Here is a 14,880-nt window from a genome sequence, read left to right as displayed (position 1 = left end):
AAATCAAAACCACAGTAAGGTACCATTTCATACCCACTAGGATGGCTATAGCTGTAATAATAATTCTTTTAAAAATCCGGAAAATAACAAGTGTTAATTTTCTGCCAAAGATGTAGACAAACTGGACCCGTAGTCACTGCTGGTGGGAATCTAAAATGGGTCAGCTGCTGTGGAAACAGTCTGGCAGTTCCCTAATGAGTTAAGCATCATGTTATCATATGACCCAGCTGTTACATACACCGATCTAAAAGAACTGAAAAGAGGAATGCAACCAAATACCTGTATACACAGATTCATAACAGCACCGTCTGCAATAGCCAGAAGGTGGATATGACTCAAATGTCCATCCGTGGGTAAAAGGATAAACAGATTGTGGTATATACATATAATGAAATATTCAGCTATAAAAGAATGAGGTACTGGTACAATGTGAATGAACCTTGAAAACATTATGCTAAGAGAAAAAAGCTAGAAGCAAAAAAGTCACATGTGAATGATTTCATATATATGAAATATCTAGAATAGATAAACGCATAGAGACTGAATGCACTTTGGTGGCTATCATGGACTGATGGAGAGGAGGCAGAGAATAGAGAGTTAATACTTAATAGGATAGCATTTCCTTTTGGGGTGACCAAATGTTTTGGACTAGGTAGAGATGGTGACTGTGCAAAATTCTCAATGCCCTAGAATCATTCACTTTTAAGAGGTTAATTTTAGGGGCACCTGGGTGGCTCAGTCAGTTAAGCTTCTGACTTCAGCTCAGGTCATGATCCCACAGTTTATGAGTCTGAGCCCTGCATGGGGCTCTGTGCTGATAGCTCAGAGCTTCAGATTCTCTCTCTCTCTCTCTCTCTCTCTCTCTCTCTCTCTCTCTCTCTCTCTCTCTGCCCCTCCCCCACTCATGCTCCATCTCTGTCTCTCAAAAATAAATAAACATTAAAAAGAATTTAAAGGTTAACTTTATGAAAATTTCACCTTCAATGAAAAGAAAAGTTTAAGAAAATTGGGATATCTACCAGGAGAGCAAAACTGAAAAAAATAGATACACAATACCAAGTGTTGACAGGGATATGAACAACAGGAACTCCCACTGGCATTTGATGTGTAAATTGGTTAAAATCAGCCCTATCTGTTAGGACTGAATGTCTAAAACTACATCCAACAATATACATAAATCTCATGAACATGATGTGGGGTGAAGGAAGCCAGACACAAAAGAGTATGTGCTGTGTGATTCCTTTTATATAAAGTACAAAAGACAGTCATGGCTAATCTACACTGATAGAAGTCTGGATAGTGGTTGCTGTTGAAGAGGTAGTGGCTTGAAGGAGGTGCCTTCTGGGTCCTGATGATGTTCTAGTCCTTGATCTGTTGTTAGTTTCATTGGTGCACTCGGTTTATGAAGGTCAAGAACTATACGTTTCTGACATGTAGCCTTTTCTGTTTATACCATTCCTCAATAACAATTTAAAAAGTATGCAAATTCAGTGTTAACCTTTTAGGAAACTTTTCAGGATATTTGGATACTTTAGAATTCTTACTTTAACTGGTAGTATTGATGGTGAAGCTGAGAGAGAGAGAGAGAGAGAGAGAGAGAGAGAGAGAGAGAGAGAGAGGTATATGTAAATATTTAAGTTGGTTCACTATAGTTTTGAAAATTTACTCAACTTTATCCGCAAATCGAGAATAATAGATATGCTTTATGTCCTGCCTATTGGGAGGTGTATCATAGGCTCCCTTTCCATTTTATTTTATTTTATAGTCTCCAAACAAATTTATTTACTTAATAGACATGTTAAGTGAATATTACTGTCTCAAAGAGCTGGGAGAGAAAAACATAGAGTATATTTTAAATTCATTCCAAAAATTATTAAAATAGAGTCTCTACATATTTTTTATAAAATCACACGTGTTTGCGTATCAAGAGGAATAACATATTAGTATGTATTTATGCAAATGCACATGTGTAAATATAGACATATATTGCATATATATGAGATATTAATGGTATTGGGAATGAATACATCCGTAAACAGTAGAATGGTTTTTAGAAAATAGGCTAATGAAAGGTATTTTGATTCAATGGCAGATTTTGTTCACTTTTTCCCCATTTCATATTAAATTTTTATATGTAAATTTCAAATTAATTTACTTGTATATAACCATCCAACATTTGGTCAAAAGAGAATAACATGAAATTATGTAGCATTTAGAAAATTTGATAGTCTTAAATAAACTGAAGATCTATAGATTAAATTCCATTGCCATCAATTAATAAATTAAGACATTTTGTTATTGCTGTTATTGGTCATAATAATATGCTATCTTTCTCTCAGATTTTGCACTTGACAATCTTTTACATATATATAAAACTCTAATTTTATTTCCCGTAAGGAATATTTACTCATTGGGATAGAATAAAACACTGCCTTTCTTTGGATCATTAGCACAGCCCAGGGCTCTTTCACTTAAAGAATAAATATATATTTAAACAAATGAAACAATTAGATACAAAATCTTACGTTCACACACTGATGCTGAACTGGACAGGAAAAAAAAAACGCAGTTCCATAGTTAGTAATGAACACCAGTGGACAGTGAAGTCACTCTCTAGATCAGTTTTAACTCCTTTCCTATATGAAAACAGTGCTTCTTAATATGCTGGAGTACTCAGCAGATAGCATGTGTGTATGCTTTTGTGGTATCACTTCAGATAAATACACATGCACACAGAGAAATAGTATTGTGATTCGACTACTAAGTTGTAATATTTGTTCCTTTTATGATGATATTTAAGGTCAGTAGTAACTTTTGAGGTCATTTAGTCCAATTCCCTTATTTTATACATAATCTTTGTTGCTGTGGTGTTTTTACAATTGAAGTTAAAGATAAACATGTTCAAACCTGTGCAAAACAGATTGGAAGAAATATCACCACACAATCATTACAATTGCCTATTCATCAGCAAGGCATATTCACTCACAGGAATGAATTATTTATTCATCAACCAGCAATACCCATATTGACACAGATTTTAAATAAAAACTAATACATATATTTATAAATAAAAGGTCCTAAATAATAACCAACAGCTCATAGTATGCCTGAACATTTCAGAGCCCACTTCACACAAGCACAGCATATTCATTGCTAGGGGAAAGTGTTCAATTTATTGAACGATGCATTTATAATTGGGGGTATAGATTTTTGAAGCTAATAGTTACATTAGAAACATGAGTCTGGGCTATGTGTTTTGATAACATTTACAAAACTATGTGTTGAGTATTCTAGAATTTTTTTTACTCACATTTATTTTCCAGCATACCTTTTTTTCTGAAATAAAAATGGTATAAGAAAGAATCAGGTTTTACAGGTATACAAATGATTAGGATAATACATTGTATAATCTGTAGCAGTATTTTCTTATGTATAATTCAAAATGAAGTTTCTGCTTATAAAAATAATATGTGCTCAATGAAAAACATTTGGAAGTTTTGAAAAGCAGGAGTAAGAAATACAAAACTTACTAATCAGAAAACAATAACGTATCATATTGGTGATTTTCCCCCCGACACCAAATACCCCTCCCTGCCTTTCTCCAGCACGCATAAATACACCTGCATGTTTTTATTATGCATTCAGGCTCTACCATTCTCATGCTCTGTGACTTTGAGCAAGTTCCTTCACTTCTCTGTGCCTTTGTTTCTTCGTCTTTAAAATATGGATAGTTGTAATAACCATGCTATACAATTATAAAACTTAAGGGATGTAATAAATTCAAAGTTTTATAAGAGTGCCTGGCATAATATGTATTAACTATTATTATAGCTATGATTATACATTTTAAAAATATTTTAAAATAATCAAAAATTTCTCGTTTGTATTTGGAAGTCACCCCAGCCATTAGTAGTCTCTTGTATTATTTTCAGCAAGCCATAATATTATCTTTTTTCCCTCCATGATAATGATGGCAAGTGGACATTTGCAGAATATGTTCCATGCAAAATGGATCTTCACACAGACTTATTTTGTCATTTTAGCTTGATTTTTGAGAAATGAGTTCGGCACATCTGCCAAATTCTTTTATAAGATGCTACATCTCTGTTTTTATTTTAGTTAATTTCAGTTGTGGAAAGCTCTTTTCTTCCCCACTTCCCCCCGAGGCATCCCTCTTATCCCTCATTCCTCTCTGCCCTAAACTATCATGTACATTAAAACTTTAAAATAAAAACATGGGTCAGAAACCAGAAGGAATCTGTCACTTCTTAAAAGTCATTCTTCTTTTGATATATTTAGATTGCCAACGAAACAAAACCAAACCTGTCTTTGACACTCTGAAAACGTACTATCTAATGGTAGTGGGATGGGATGGAGAAGACTGGTGTGGGGAGGGGGAGAATGGAATAAAGCAGACGAAGGAGAATCAGTTTGCAAACATATGTTAATATTTAGATTTTTTAAAGTGAAAAGTTAAGTAGTGAATGCTTTTCTACAAACTGTCTTTGATACCGTGTTTTGTTTATTCCATCCCAGAAGAAGTTAGCGGTATACAGCAAGATGCAGGACTCTCTGGAAGTCACCCTTCCCAGCAAACAAGAGGAGGAGGAGGATGAGGAGGAGGAGGAGGAGGAGGAGGAGAAAGACCAGCCTGCCGAGATGGAGTACCTTAACTCTCGCTGTGTCCTTTTCACTTATTTCCAGGGAGACATTGGGTCAGTAGTGGATGAACACTTCTCAAGAGCTTTGGGCCAAGCCAGCACCCTCCATCCAGAATCTGCCATTTCAAAAAGCAAGATGGGGCTAACCCCCCTATGGCGAGGTAAGAATTCAAAAGCAGATGCTCTCCAGGGCACTGTCTCTGTTTCCCAACTGCCTGTACCAGGCTCCAGCTGGAGACTTGCCCCTGGAGGACGGATATCCACTTGTGTTTTAATTTTTAAGGACAGCAAGGAATTTCTTTCAGACAAACAGCTGGATCAGTTTTGTCACATGTGGAATGCAGGGTCGGAAAGGGTGCAGTCACACCCCTTAAATTCCTCATGGAAAGTAGTGATGCAACCGGCCTGAGTTTATAATGGCAGGACTGAGCTGTGAAGCACCATTCCTTAAGCCCCAATGGCCCAATTTGGATCTCTAAATAATAGGCGTGCCTGGAGCAGCTTTTAAAAATTAGCTCTTATTCATTCCACTAGGTGCTACGTGGTGACATAGCAGAAATCTGAGTCTGACCCAGGAGTACAAACTTTGAAAGCCTTCCGTGTTCTCGTGCTAGTTTTCTCTGTCCTGCTTTGTTGGGCTATGAACTCTTTCAGTTTACAGCCCAGACATTGTTGCCTGTGTCTACACGGGGTAGACTGTGGTTTTTACCTCGGAAAGGGAAATCAGAATATTGGGCATCTTCTTCTCTATTTCCTTCTCTACAGAGGTCACAGAGGTGTGTTTGAATCTGATTACTGGCTCACAGAAGATCATTGGGTGACATCTAATTGGGCCAATTAGATGTGTGGGGAAGATAACACATCATTTAATGATAGTTGTAGAGAAATGTGTTGTGGATGTTTCTTTTGAACTCAGATGGTTATAAGAAGCTTCTAGGAAAATCATTCTCAAAGTGTGGTTTCCTGTACCAGGAACATGAATGAGCGTCACATGGGAGCTTGTTAGAAATGCAGATTCTTGGGCTGCACCCCAGACCTACAGCTCTGGAAACTCAGGGGTAGGACAGACTGTGTTTTAAGCAGCCCTTCGGGTGATTCTGACACAGGCTCATGTTTGAAAACCCTTAATCCAGTGCTGTTAAAAACAGATTGCAGGCCCCTAACTCAGACCTATTAAATCAGAGTCTCCAGAGGAAGGTCTGGGAATCTTAGCAAGTGCCCCAATGATCCTGTGGTGAGGAAAGGCTGGCCACCTGTGGAAGAGGCCAAGGAAGAGGTGCCGCATGTCATTCCCTCTCAGCACCAGAGGACCTGTTCCGATCCACTGCAGGGGAGGTCGTGGCCGGATGAAATTGCCGGGCCTGACTTACCTGCCGCTTGCCTTCCTCCCTTCCTCCTTCCTTCTGCTTCATACATGGGAACAACGCTAATACGGTAGTGACTGCAGAGAGGAAGGTGGAATGCACCTTAAAGTAATGGAGGCCTTGATAGAAAGGATTTGGGAAGCATAATTGCTTTATTTGATTAGTAAATGTTATGGATTTCCCACAAAACTGAGAATTTACTCCTTCTTGGAGGCCTAAGATGTTTGTGGAATCAACAAATATTCTCTGGTAGCATGCAGTAAATATTTTTAATATATGTGGAAGGTAAAAACAGGAAAACTTCAGTAAATTGGCTGGCTTTAATACATAGTCTGTATGTCAGTAATAAATCTTGTCAGGATAATATGTCATTGGAGAGTATTAAATACAATGCCTGTTTTTCCTTCTTTTTAAGCAGAGTGGTATTCACAGCCTAGTAATCATTTAATCTGGAATATAGAAACAGGATCCCCAAATTATAGTTAGATGTGAGTGATTATCTACACTAAATATTCTAACCAGGATAGTTTTAAGTGAAGTGGTGTATATATGCAAAAACTATAATTCAGTGTTTTCCCCATTATCTGTGTGACTGAATAGAAATCTTGGAACTGATGTCAAATTTCTATATAGAAAGGAGCGGGAATGATAATGTTTCAGCAACTATTATTACAGTTTTCTTCATATTATTTTGCATTCCGTTTTCAAACCTGCCTCCTGTTTCGTTCCTTGACACACACAGCAAATGTTAAAGGTCCTACTATGCTCTATATCAGTGTACAGGAGAGCCTAAACCTCTGTACTCATGGAGCTTTTTAGTGGAAGAGAAAGGTACTAAGTATATAATGAAATGCTACGTGTGGGTTTACTTAGGGTGATATGAGAATAGATGCTCTCTCTGACGCTGTCACATGTGAGTACAGACCTGAAGGAAACAAGGTGTTCTTCATCATATGACTATCCAGAGGGAAGTTATTTGAGACAGCGTGTATAGCCAGTACAAAGGCCCTGAGGAAAGACTGAGCTTAGAGTGTCCCATGAGAAGCAGTAGTGCAGCTGTAATGCCTAAGATTTCAATATCACCCCAAACCAGAAACCGCCAGGGAGACCGAGGCACGCATGTAAAAGCAAAGGGCATTTATTATTACGATTTAGGCTCGCTGGGCCTAAGTTCGGTCTCACAGCCTTCACCAACACAGTGGATCCGTGCTGAGAGCCCCGAACAAGGGCTGAGTAGGGATTTTATGGGGTTTGGGAAGGGGGAGTTACAGGAGATTGTGACATCCGATCATTATCGGGTAACAGCATTGGCAGCAGCTCTAACCATACACATTGTCCAGGGTGTTCGTTACTTTTGGCGGGACCCAATTACAACATTTAGAGTACCTTTGAAATTAACCAATTACAGAGCGAGTTCAGGGTCTTGTTCGGTGACTATCGGGTTAACTTTAACACTAGGTCACAGGGTCCTATCTAAAGTTCCCATCTGCAGGCCTCACCCTTAGGAAGGTGGGGAGAGGTAGCTGGGCTTTCCTGACTGGATACCGCAAAGTGGTCTCTTTTGCCCCGGGGAATGGATAACCGCCTAAGGGTTCCAGAGAGACTGACTAGGCCTTCTAGCTTAGAGGGGAAACTTAAAGCCTGTCATGGCGTCTGTTTGGTTCAGACTCCTGTTCTTACGCAGCCATGAGTGGAATGAGCAGCAGAGTGATAGAGACTAGAATTTGTAGGGCTTTGTCTGTCAGCTTAGTGGGTCAGAGTAATGTAGGCAAGGGCAGCAGACACTTCAATTTCCAACTTCTTCCTCTCCCACTGAGACTACATATATCGTATCGAGTTTTCTCACCTCATTTCCCCTCAAGGTAATGCATTTCTATATGGAAAATCAAGAATAAATATGAATTGAATGATTATGACTGGCATAGATGAATCAAGTTCATACCATTTATCCCAGATTAGAAAATAATAAAAAGTTGTCAATGTAGAATTGATTAGCATTAAGAAATCCTTGGTTATAATTTCCTCATGAATAAAATAAGGGGACTGAATGAAATGATTGTTAAAATCTTGTCTCTGTAAAGTTCTGTGATTTCAAGTATACTTTTTACTTTCCATTTGTGATAGCACATTTCCATAGTTGTTTCTATTTGAGTCAATTTTTAATAAATGTACATAACTTGCATGTGATTTAAAGGAGATCCACAAAAATATAACTAAAGATTTAGAAAATAATATCTTTAAGAGAGGTATAATAAATTGAGATTCCCATGGTCAGTGAAAAGAGTTACTGGTAATTTTGTGTTAATTGCCAAAGTAACACAGGTTTGGATAATGCAGTCATTGGATTCTTACTGTTTTGGGTTTCCAATGCAGGCCTTACAATGTCTGATGGCAACATGATCTTGGATTAATTACTTAAAATTGTTATGAGCTCAACTTAAATTATAATATGCTTTTATTGATATACATTTCCTCGGGTTATTGTAAGGATTCTTTGATAATGCACATGAATGATTTGTGGCACATGGCTTTATGCAAGGTGCTAAAGGATGATGTCTTTTCTCTCTTCTTTAAGTAAGTGTCCACTCATTTGTCATATAAAAAACCAACCTTGGTTTTTTTACCCAGAAACATTGTTTGAATTTCTGGCAAAAACACACTATCTTGGACAAAGTAGCTACTCAGCACTATTGACAGTGTTGATGGCCATGGCACTGATACTTTATGCGGGAGCTGCTAGCCAGCTGTATTAAATTAAAGGGTCTAATTTATGGCATGAAGTTTTTACAGTGCTACACAAGTGGTATAGTGCTACAAAGGAATTTACAACTGAGTTATGTTTGGTTGCAGAATATATTTCCACAGTAAATCTTTGGACAAGGATAGAGTGTCAGCTAATAATGGAATAATGGTCATACTTTGCGTGTGTGTCTTGGTGGAGTCAGTGAGATCCTCTTTAGGTGTTTTCCAGTTTTTAGACAAACAATTGATAGGAAATATTTGTACTCTCTTGACACATCACATCAATTACTTCTTATCCCAGTGTACATTCTTACTGGGATTCAGTAGGGCTTCTCAGTTGAGAAAACCTAATGAATCTAATGGTCCTCTTATCTCCAACTAAATAGAAACATTGGCTTCAAATATGTCTATGCATTTGCCTCAATGCCAAGTGTTATTACAGAAAGTGTGTGTGTGTGTGTGTGTGTGTGTGTGTGTGTAGGAAAGCCGAGTAGTAATTGAAGCTTAGCAAAATATATCAACTTAAAAAACATGCTGAATAGTGAGAACTTGATATTTTGTTGTTCTTGTTGTTGCAAAGCAAATCTTTATTGCTAATTGATTTACATAGTGTCTGCTTAGAGCAATTCATTCTCCTAGGAAAGATCTCTCAAAATGAACACTTACCTAAATTAACAAAAGAGGAGAAGGGAAAGGGGGTGGGTCTCTTAAGCTGGGTGAGACTGGGTAGGACTAGCTGGACTCCACCTCCAGAAGGTACTGGAGGTTATGGCTGATGGCAAGTTTAGGACAAACAGTTGGAAGGAAAGTGTGGTCTGACTTCATCCTGCCTCCTTGAAACTCTCATTGTAGTTACAATACCCATTCTGAACAACTCTAGAACGGAGTAGCTAGAAGACAATCTTTGGACCTTATGGTAATGCCTAATTCCTGAGTGACAGGAAACATTGGAAACCATAGCCTTTACCTCTGACCCAACACTTCGTTTTCATGGGAAGCAGAATAAAAGGATGGGAATTAAATTACAGCAGGAACCCTTTGGGTTAAGAATTGAGTTGCATTTTTTTTTTCACTGAAGTTAATAAAAAGGTAAATGTTATCTTTTAACGTTGATGTTTTGAATCACTATTCTAAGAATGTGTTTTCTGGAGATTTTTAAGATGACTTAAGATAGAGGCTTTACAACATTTTATTATCCCATTTTCCTTTTAATATAGTTTTTATTTGTCAAAATTAAGTAGCAAAATGTTAAAATTTGAAATTGAATGTTGAATTTTTTTTGGGTTAAGTTGTTTGCCCTTAGATTTTTTTTTTCAGAAATATTTAGAGTTAATACAAAAGATATCCTGGCTGTTAGGAAACTGGAAGAAACAACTTGATGTTCCCTGTTAACGCTTCTTGTCTTTAAGCTATATTTCTGTAAAATTCACACAGTGAGATTACTGGGTATGCCTTTGGTGGGGTATACTGGCATATCAATTTTGTCATTTTTATCATTTAGAAATAAAATGTGTGTATTTGTGTGTGTGTATAATATTTTAAAATTCCTAATGCAAATTGAATCAAAGTGTATTCAGATTTTTTGTATGTGCCAGAATGTCAGTGTTAACATCATCCAAATATTCAATACCATCAAGCCCAAGGTCACCAGAGTGTTAACATCTGACAGTAGTGAATTGCCTCTACTAACCTGAAAAGTTATATGGCATGGGAATAGTTTGTGCACAAGTTTTTCATATACTTTTTCATCAAACAAATGTGCCTATGATTAAGTACTCATAGGCAAAGAGTCATGTAATGAAAAAATTTACATACATATGAAATAAGCACATTGATTCCCATGCATGAAACAAAGTGTATCATCTGTTTCTTTGTATTAAGATTATTTTTTAACAAGATACCAATAGTGGTTTTGAAGTGTAGACTTCTCCATAGACATATTTTCTCTTCAATATTGTTTCATTTACTTGTAAAATGCAACATTTTACCTTTGAAAAAAGGCTTCATAGATCTCTGCAAACTTTATATTAATCTCAGGAGACATAACAGGACTGGAAAATAATAAGTTGCTTCTAATTTTATTTTTCCCTGAGGTATTTAAAGCTTTGTTCAGCACATTTGGAGCATGTTTTTAAAAATAGATTTCCACTTTCACTGATAGTGTGCTCACTCATTTTAATACAATGATTCATAAATAGGGTAGTATTTTGGGTAAGGAATTTGTTCATTATCCACATTTGTGCCTGCATATCCAAAATGCTTAAACGTCCATAAAATAAAATTGGGTCCAAATATGTATAAATGAAAGGGTATATAAGCAAAGCATCCAGGGAAATGACAGTTTCGACATTTTAATGGGGTATTTTCAGTAGGGAAACTCCGTATCTCTGTCACACACTTCTGGATTGGTTTTTCACAGTTTTCATAATGGATTTGTGGCCCCACCAGGAGATAAAAGTTATGAGCAGAATGAAGGGTTTGGTACCAAAGATGGAGTCTGCGACGGCAAAGTGCAGAAAAGTGCCACCCTGAGGTGGCAAAGCTGTGCTGTATAATATAAGGAGGCTCTATAAACTTTTTGAGTGGGTTTTAATTTTAAATATTGACAGCTAGCACTGTGGGTGTTGACAGAATATTCTACAAATGGCCATCATTTAAGGCAAATTGAATTTTTCTCACAGCTTACACAACTTTCTTTGTTGGTCATTAGCACCCACTCTTCATATGTCAAAGGAAGACAGTTCTGAAATAAAACATATTTGCCCCGATGCCAGGAAGTTTGACTGTAAGTGCTGTTTTCTGATAGATGTGATCGTGGCAAAACAGAGCCATTCAATTAGAAGTTTGCCTGCACTGTTTGAAGACTCGAAGAACAATGTGTGCTTCCATCCTCTTCCGTTAGGAGAGTATGATTGTTTGTTTTATTTCCCCAAGGGTTTTGAGATCCCTGGAGATTCTGTGGGCACAGACTTGAATGTGAGACGACAAAGAGCTGTCTGTCCATGAACCGACAGGGTGAATGATGGTAGCGCTGCTGTAGGGCTGAGGGGAGAAAACTGAAGTTTGCAGTCTAGGGGCACAGTCCTTTGGGGAGTTAGAGAAAGGAAACATTTGAACAGCATGTTGATATCCTGATTATTATGTTAGCCAACTTACATATACTGTGGTTGGTTCAAGTTACATGAGCTTTCCTCTGAGGTAAGAAAACGATGTCCTGGACATTTATGAAGTGAGAACATGGATATGTCAGACTTGTGAACACTTTTGTTTTAGAGTACTTCTTAGGATATTCTTCTTTTAATGAAAAGATCTAGGTAGGTGCTTTAGTGTAGAGCCCTGTAGGAAAACAGTATTACACATGCATGACTCATGTGCTGGGTAAACTTATCTTCATCTATAGATGGACATCTTCGGCCACTTCACAGAATTATAGAAGTATAGAGCCAGAAGGTATTTGTAATTTTCATTCAAATACCTCATATGGAAGAAACCGAGCCACAGAGAGATCAGCAGATCCCTGTGAGGTCATAAAATCAGATAAGGTGATTGCTAGGTGCTCGCTCTCTGGCTGAGCTCTCTAGACTCTGAGTCTGGTGCTTGCTCTTTTACACCGCACAGTAGTGGACAGTAATGGAGGGATGGATCTTTCCAGTCACAGATCTGATGGTATCATTCCCTAGAGTAAAACCCTCCAAAGCCCACTGGCACCTTCTCAGGACAGCATCCACTTTCACTACTTGGCTCACAAAGCCATACCCATCTGGGTCTTTCTTGGATTCAGTCTGACTTTTTAGTCTAATTTTTTTGCCACCTTCTACCCACAGAATTCTTTCCTCATATGCTACTTGTGTGTGTGTGTGTGTGTGTGTTTGCCTAAACCACTCTTCTCTTCCTCTTCACACAGCCAGCCCTCCCCACCTTTCCAACTGATCTTTTCTTAGGCTGCGTCTGTGCCCTCTCTCTGTGCCTTCCCTTATGAGAGTCCCTACCAGGTCACATTGCACGTGTTAATTTATTTATGTGTCCCCTGCTAGACGGTTATGAAGAGTGATATCTCTTTGGTCATCCCTGACTTCCCTATGTTTTGTAATAGTAGGTCATCTATAAATTAGAATAATTGAGTGGAGACATTTAACTGAAGGCAACAGTTGGGGAGGGTTTTTCCTCATTATTTATCTCTAAGTGCTATTTTAAAAAATATTTTCCCTCCCCCCAAACCCTTCCTCAAATCTGTTATCCCCCCTTGAATCTCCTGTACTCATGATTTTCACACAATGATGACCAGGTTCTAGATGCTCATGTTATGGTTGCAATCATGCCCTCTTGTGGCACAGTTATGAAGAGTACCAGCCACTGGGGCAGGCTACCTGTCTTCAAAGCCCAATCTCCTGCTTGCTAGCTGTGAAGTCTTGGGCTTCTTCCCTGCCTCAATTTCCATATCTCTAAAATCGGGACAATAACAATAACGACCTCATAGGATTGGAGTGAGGCTCCAATAAGATCATCCATGAAAAGCCCCTGGACTAGGGTTGGGCATTTGGTCACTGTCATTAAATATTAGCAACTGTTATCTTGAAAGAAAATGAGTGTTGGTGAGCATAATTGTGATCTTCTATGTATTATTTTCAGCATTAAAATGTTCAGTTCAAATGAGAATCATACTTGCATTTATAAGAAGTGTGGTAAACATCATCATTTACAACCTCCTGAATCACATCTATGGCATAAACTTTCTTTACCTGTGATACATGTACCTGTGACCTGGGCTCAGACCTGGTGGCAGCAAGGTGCCCTGGAGGAAATGAAGCTTTTCAGTCTCATGCTGTCAAACCTCAGCATAGGCCGTGACTGCATAAGCTAAGCAAACAAGGGGTGTGGGCACTTGTCCACTGGAACTGTGCGCATTGACTTGGTGTGGGAGCTCAGAGGCTTACCTGGTATCAGCTTACCTCTGTGTGGGGAGAAAAGAGTGCATACTAATTAGCCTGCTTGTAAAATATTGGACAAGTAGAGGCAAGTCTATCCTCGAACTGAATCTTATGTAAATAATTTTTCTGTCTTCTCAGACAGCTCAGCTCTCGCAAGCCAGCGGAATAGTTTCCCGACTTCCTTTTGGACGAGCTCTTACCAGCCCCCACCTGCACCCTGCTTGGGGGGTGTTCATCCTGACTTCCAGGTCACTGCACCCCCTGGCACCTTTACCGCAGCCGACCCCAGCCCCTGGCCAGGACACGGCCTGCATCAGACTGGCCCAGCCCCTCCCCCGCCCGCATCCGAGTCCTGGCATTACCCTTTGGCATCTCAGGTGAGCCCATCCTACAGCCACATGCATGACGTGTACATGCGGCACCACCCCCATGCCCACATGCACCACCGCCACCATCACCACCACCACCACCCTTCTGCTGGCTCTGCCCTGGATCCCTCCTATGGGCCCCTGCTGATGCCGTCAGTGCGCACGGCCAGGATTCCTGCTCCCCAGTGTGACATCACAAAGACAGATCCGACTACAGTCACCACTGCTACCTCAGCGTGGGCCGGAGCCTTTCATGGAACCGTGGACTTAGTGCCAAGTGTGGGGTTTGAAACAGGTGAGCTGGAGGATTTCCTCCTTTCTTTAAAATAGAAGGGAAAGCAAGGGGGAAAAGCATAAAAGTATGGAGGATGTTTTTTAAAATACTTTGCAATATTTTTCTCTCCTATGTAACACTGAGTTTTGCCAGTGTGTTTAAGGAGCTAACTACTTGGCAATAATCTCTCCTCTCCTGCAGGAACAGGTATGACAGGCCTGAGAGAGGTCTCAGAACTTTCTCCCATTTCTTAAACTAGTGATCTGTTTCTCTGAACTGGAATCTCTTGTACCTTATGTTTACAAAGAAGTGACCACATTCTTTAAATCCTTATATCTCTGTGCTCCGTACTGTGTGGAATGCCTAGTAGAATTCAGAAAGTGTGCTTTGTTAACTTTTCCTTCTGTCCTTTTTGTCAGGTCTTATGATTTGTAAAACAAACTGCTTTCTGGAATACAACCCATGGAATATAATCATGGTCTTTTGAAAAGAGGGAACTTATTTTAAAGGAATGGATTTCCCTTATCTTCCTCCCCCTCCCCC

General features: G+C 38.9%; 1 protein-coding gene and 1 long non-coding RNA gene across 5 annotated transcripts in view; one reads left to right on the top strand and one right to left on the bottom strand.

The window, feature by feature from the left end:
• The window catches only part of VGLL3 (vestigial like family member 3), a 47,029-nt gene that overhangs the window by 9,363 nt on the left and 22,786 nt on the right, over positions 1-14,880 (top strand). The window contains exons 2-3 of one of the 2 annotated variants that reach the window (XM_029939151.1): positions 4,705-4,822; positions 13,834-14,358. In XM_029939151.1, the coding sequence (XP_029795011.1) occupies positions 4,705-4,822; positions 13,834-14,358 (643 nt within the window). Of the gene's footprint in view, positions 1-4,536; positions 4,823-13,833; positions 14,359-14,880 lie in introns of both variants that reach the window. The other variant, XM_029939150.1, reaches the window with a different exon arrangement.
• On the bottom strand, positions 11,340-14,192 carry LOC115291631. Of its 3 annotated transcripts, none has more exons than XR_003908597.1 (4): positions 14,058-14,192; positions 13,702-13,718; positions 13,522-13,624; positions 11,340-12,103 (listed from the first exon to the last, which is right to left on the bottom strand). It is a non-coding gene; the product is annotated as an uncharacterized LOC115291631 (long non-coding RNA). The 3 variants fall into 3 exon arrangements; XR_003908599.1 differs by having other exon boundaries at positions 13,522-13,559; XR_003908598.1 differs by lacking the exon at positions 13,522-13,624.

This window comes from Suricata suricatta, chromosome 5, assembly GCF_006229205.1.
Source record: "Suricata suricatta isolate VVHF042 chromosome 5, meerkat_22Aug2017_6uvM2_HiC, whole genome shotgun sequence".
NCBI classification, from domain to species: domain Eukaryota; kingdom Metazoa; phylum Chordata; class Mammalia; order Carnivora; family Herpestidae; genus Suricata; species Suricata suricatta.
This window is presented reverse-complemented; position numbering and strand designations above follow the sequence as displayed.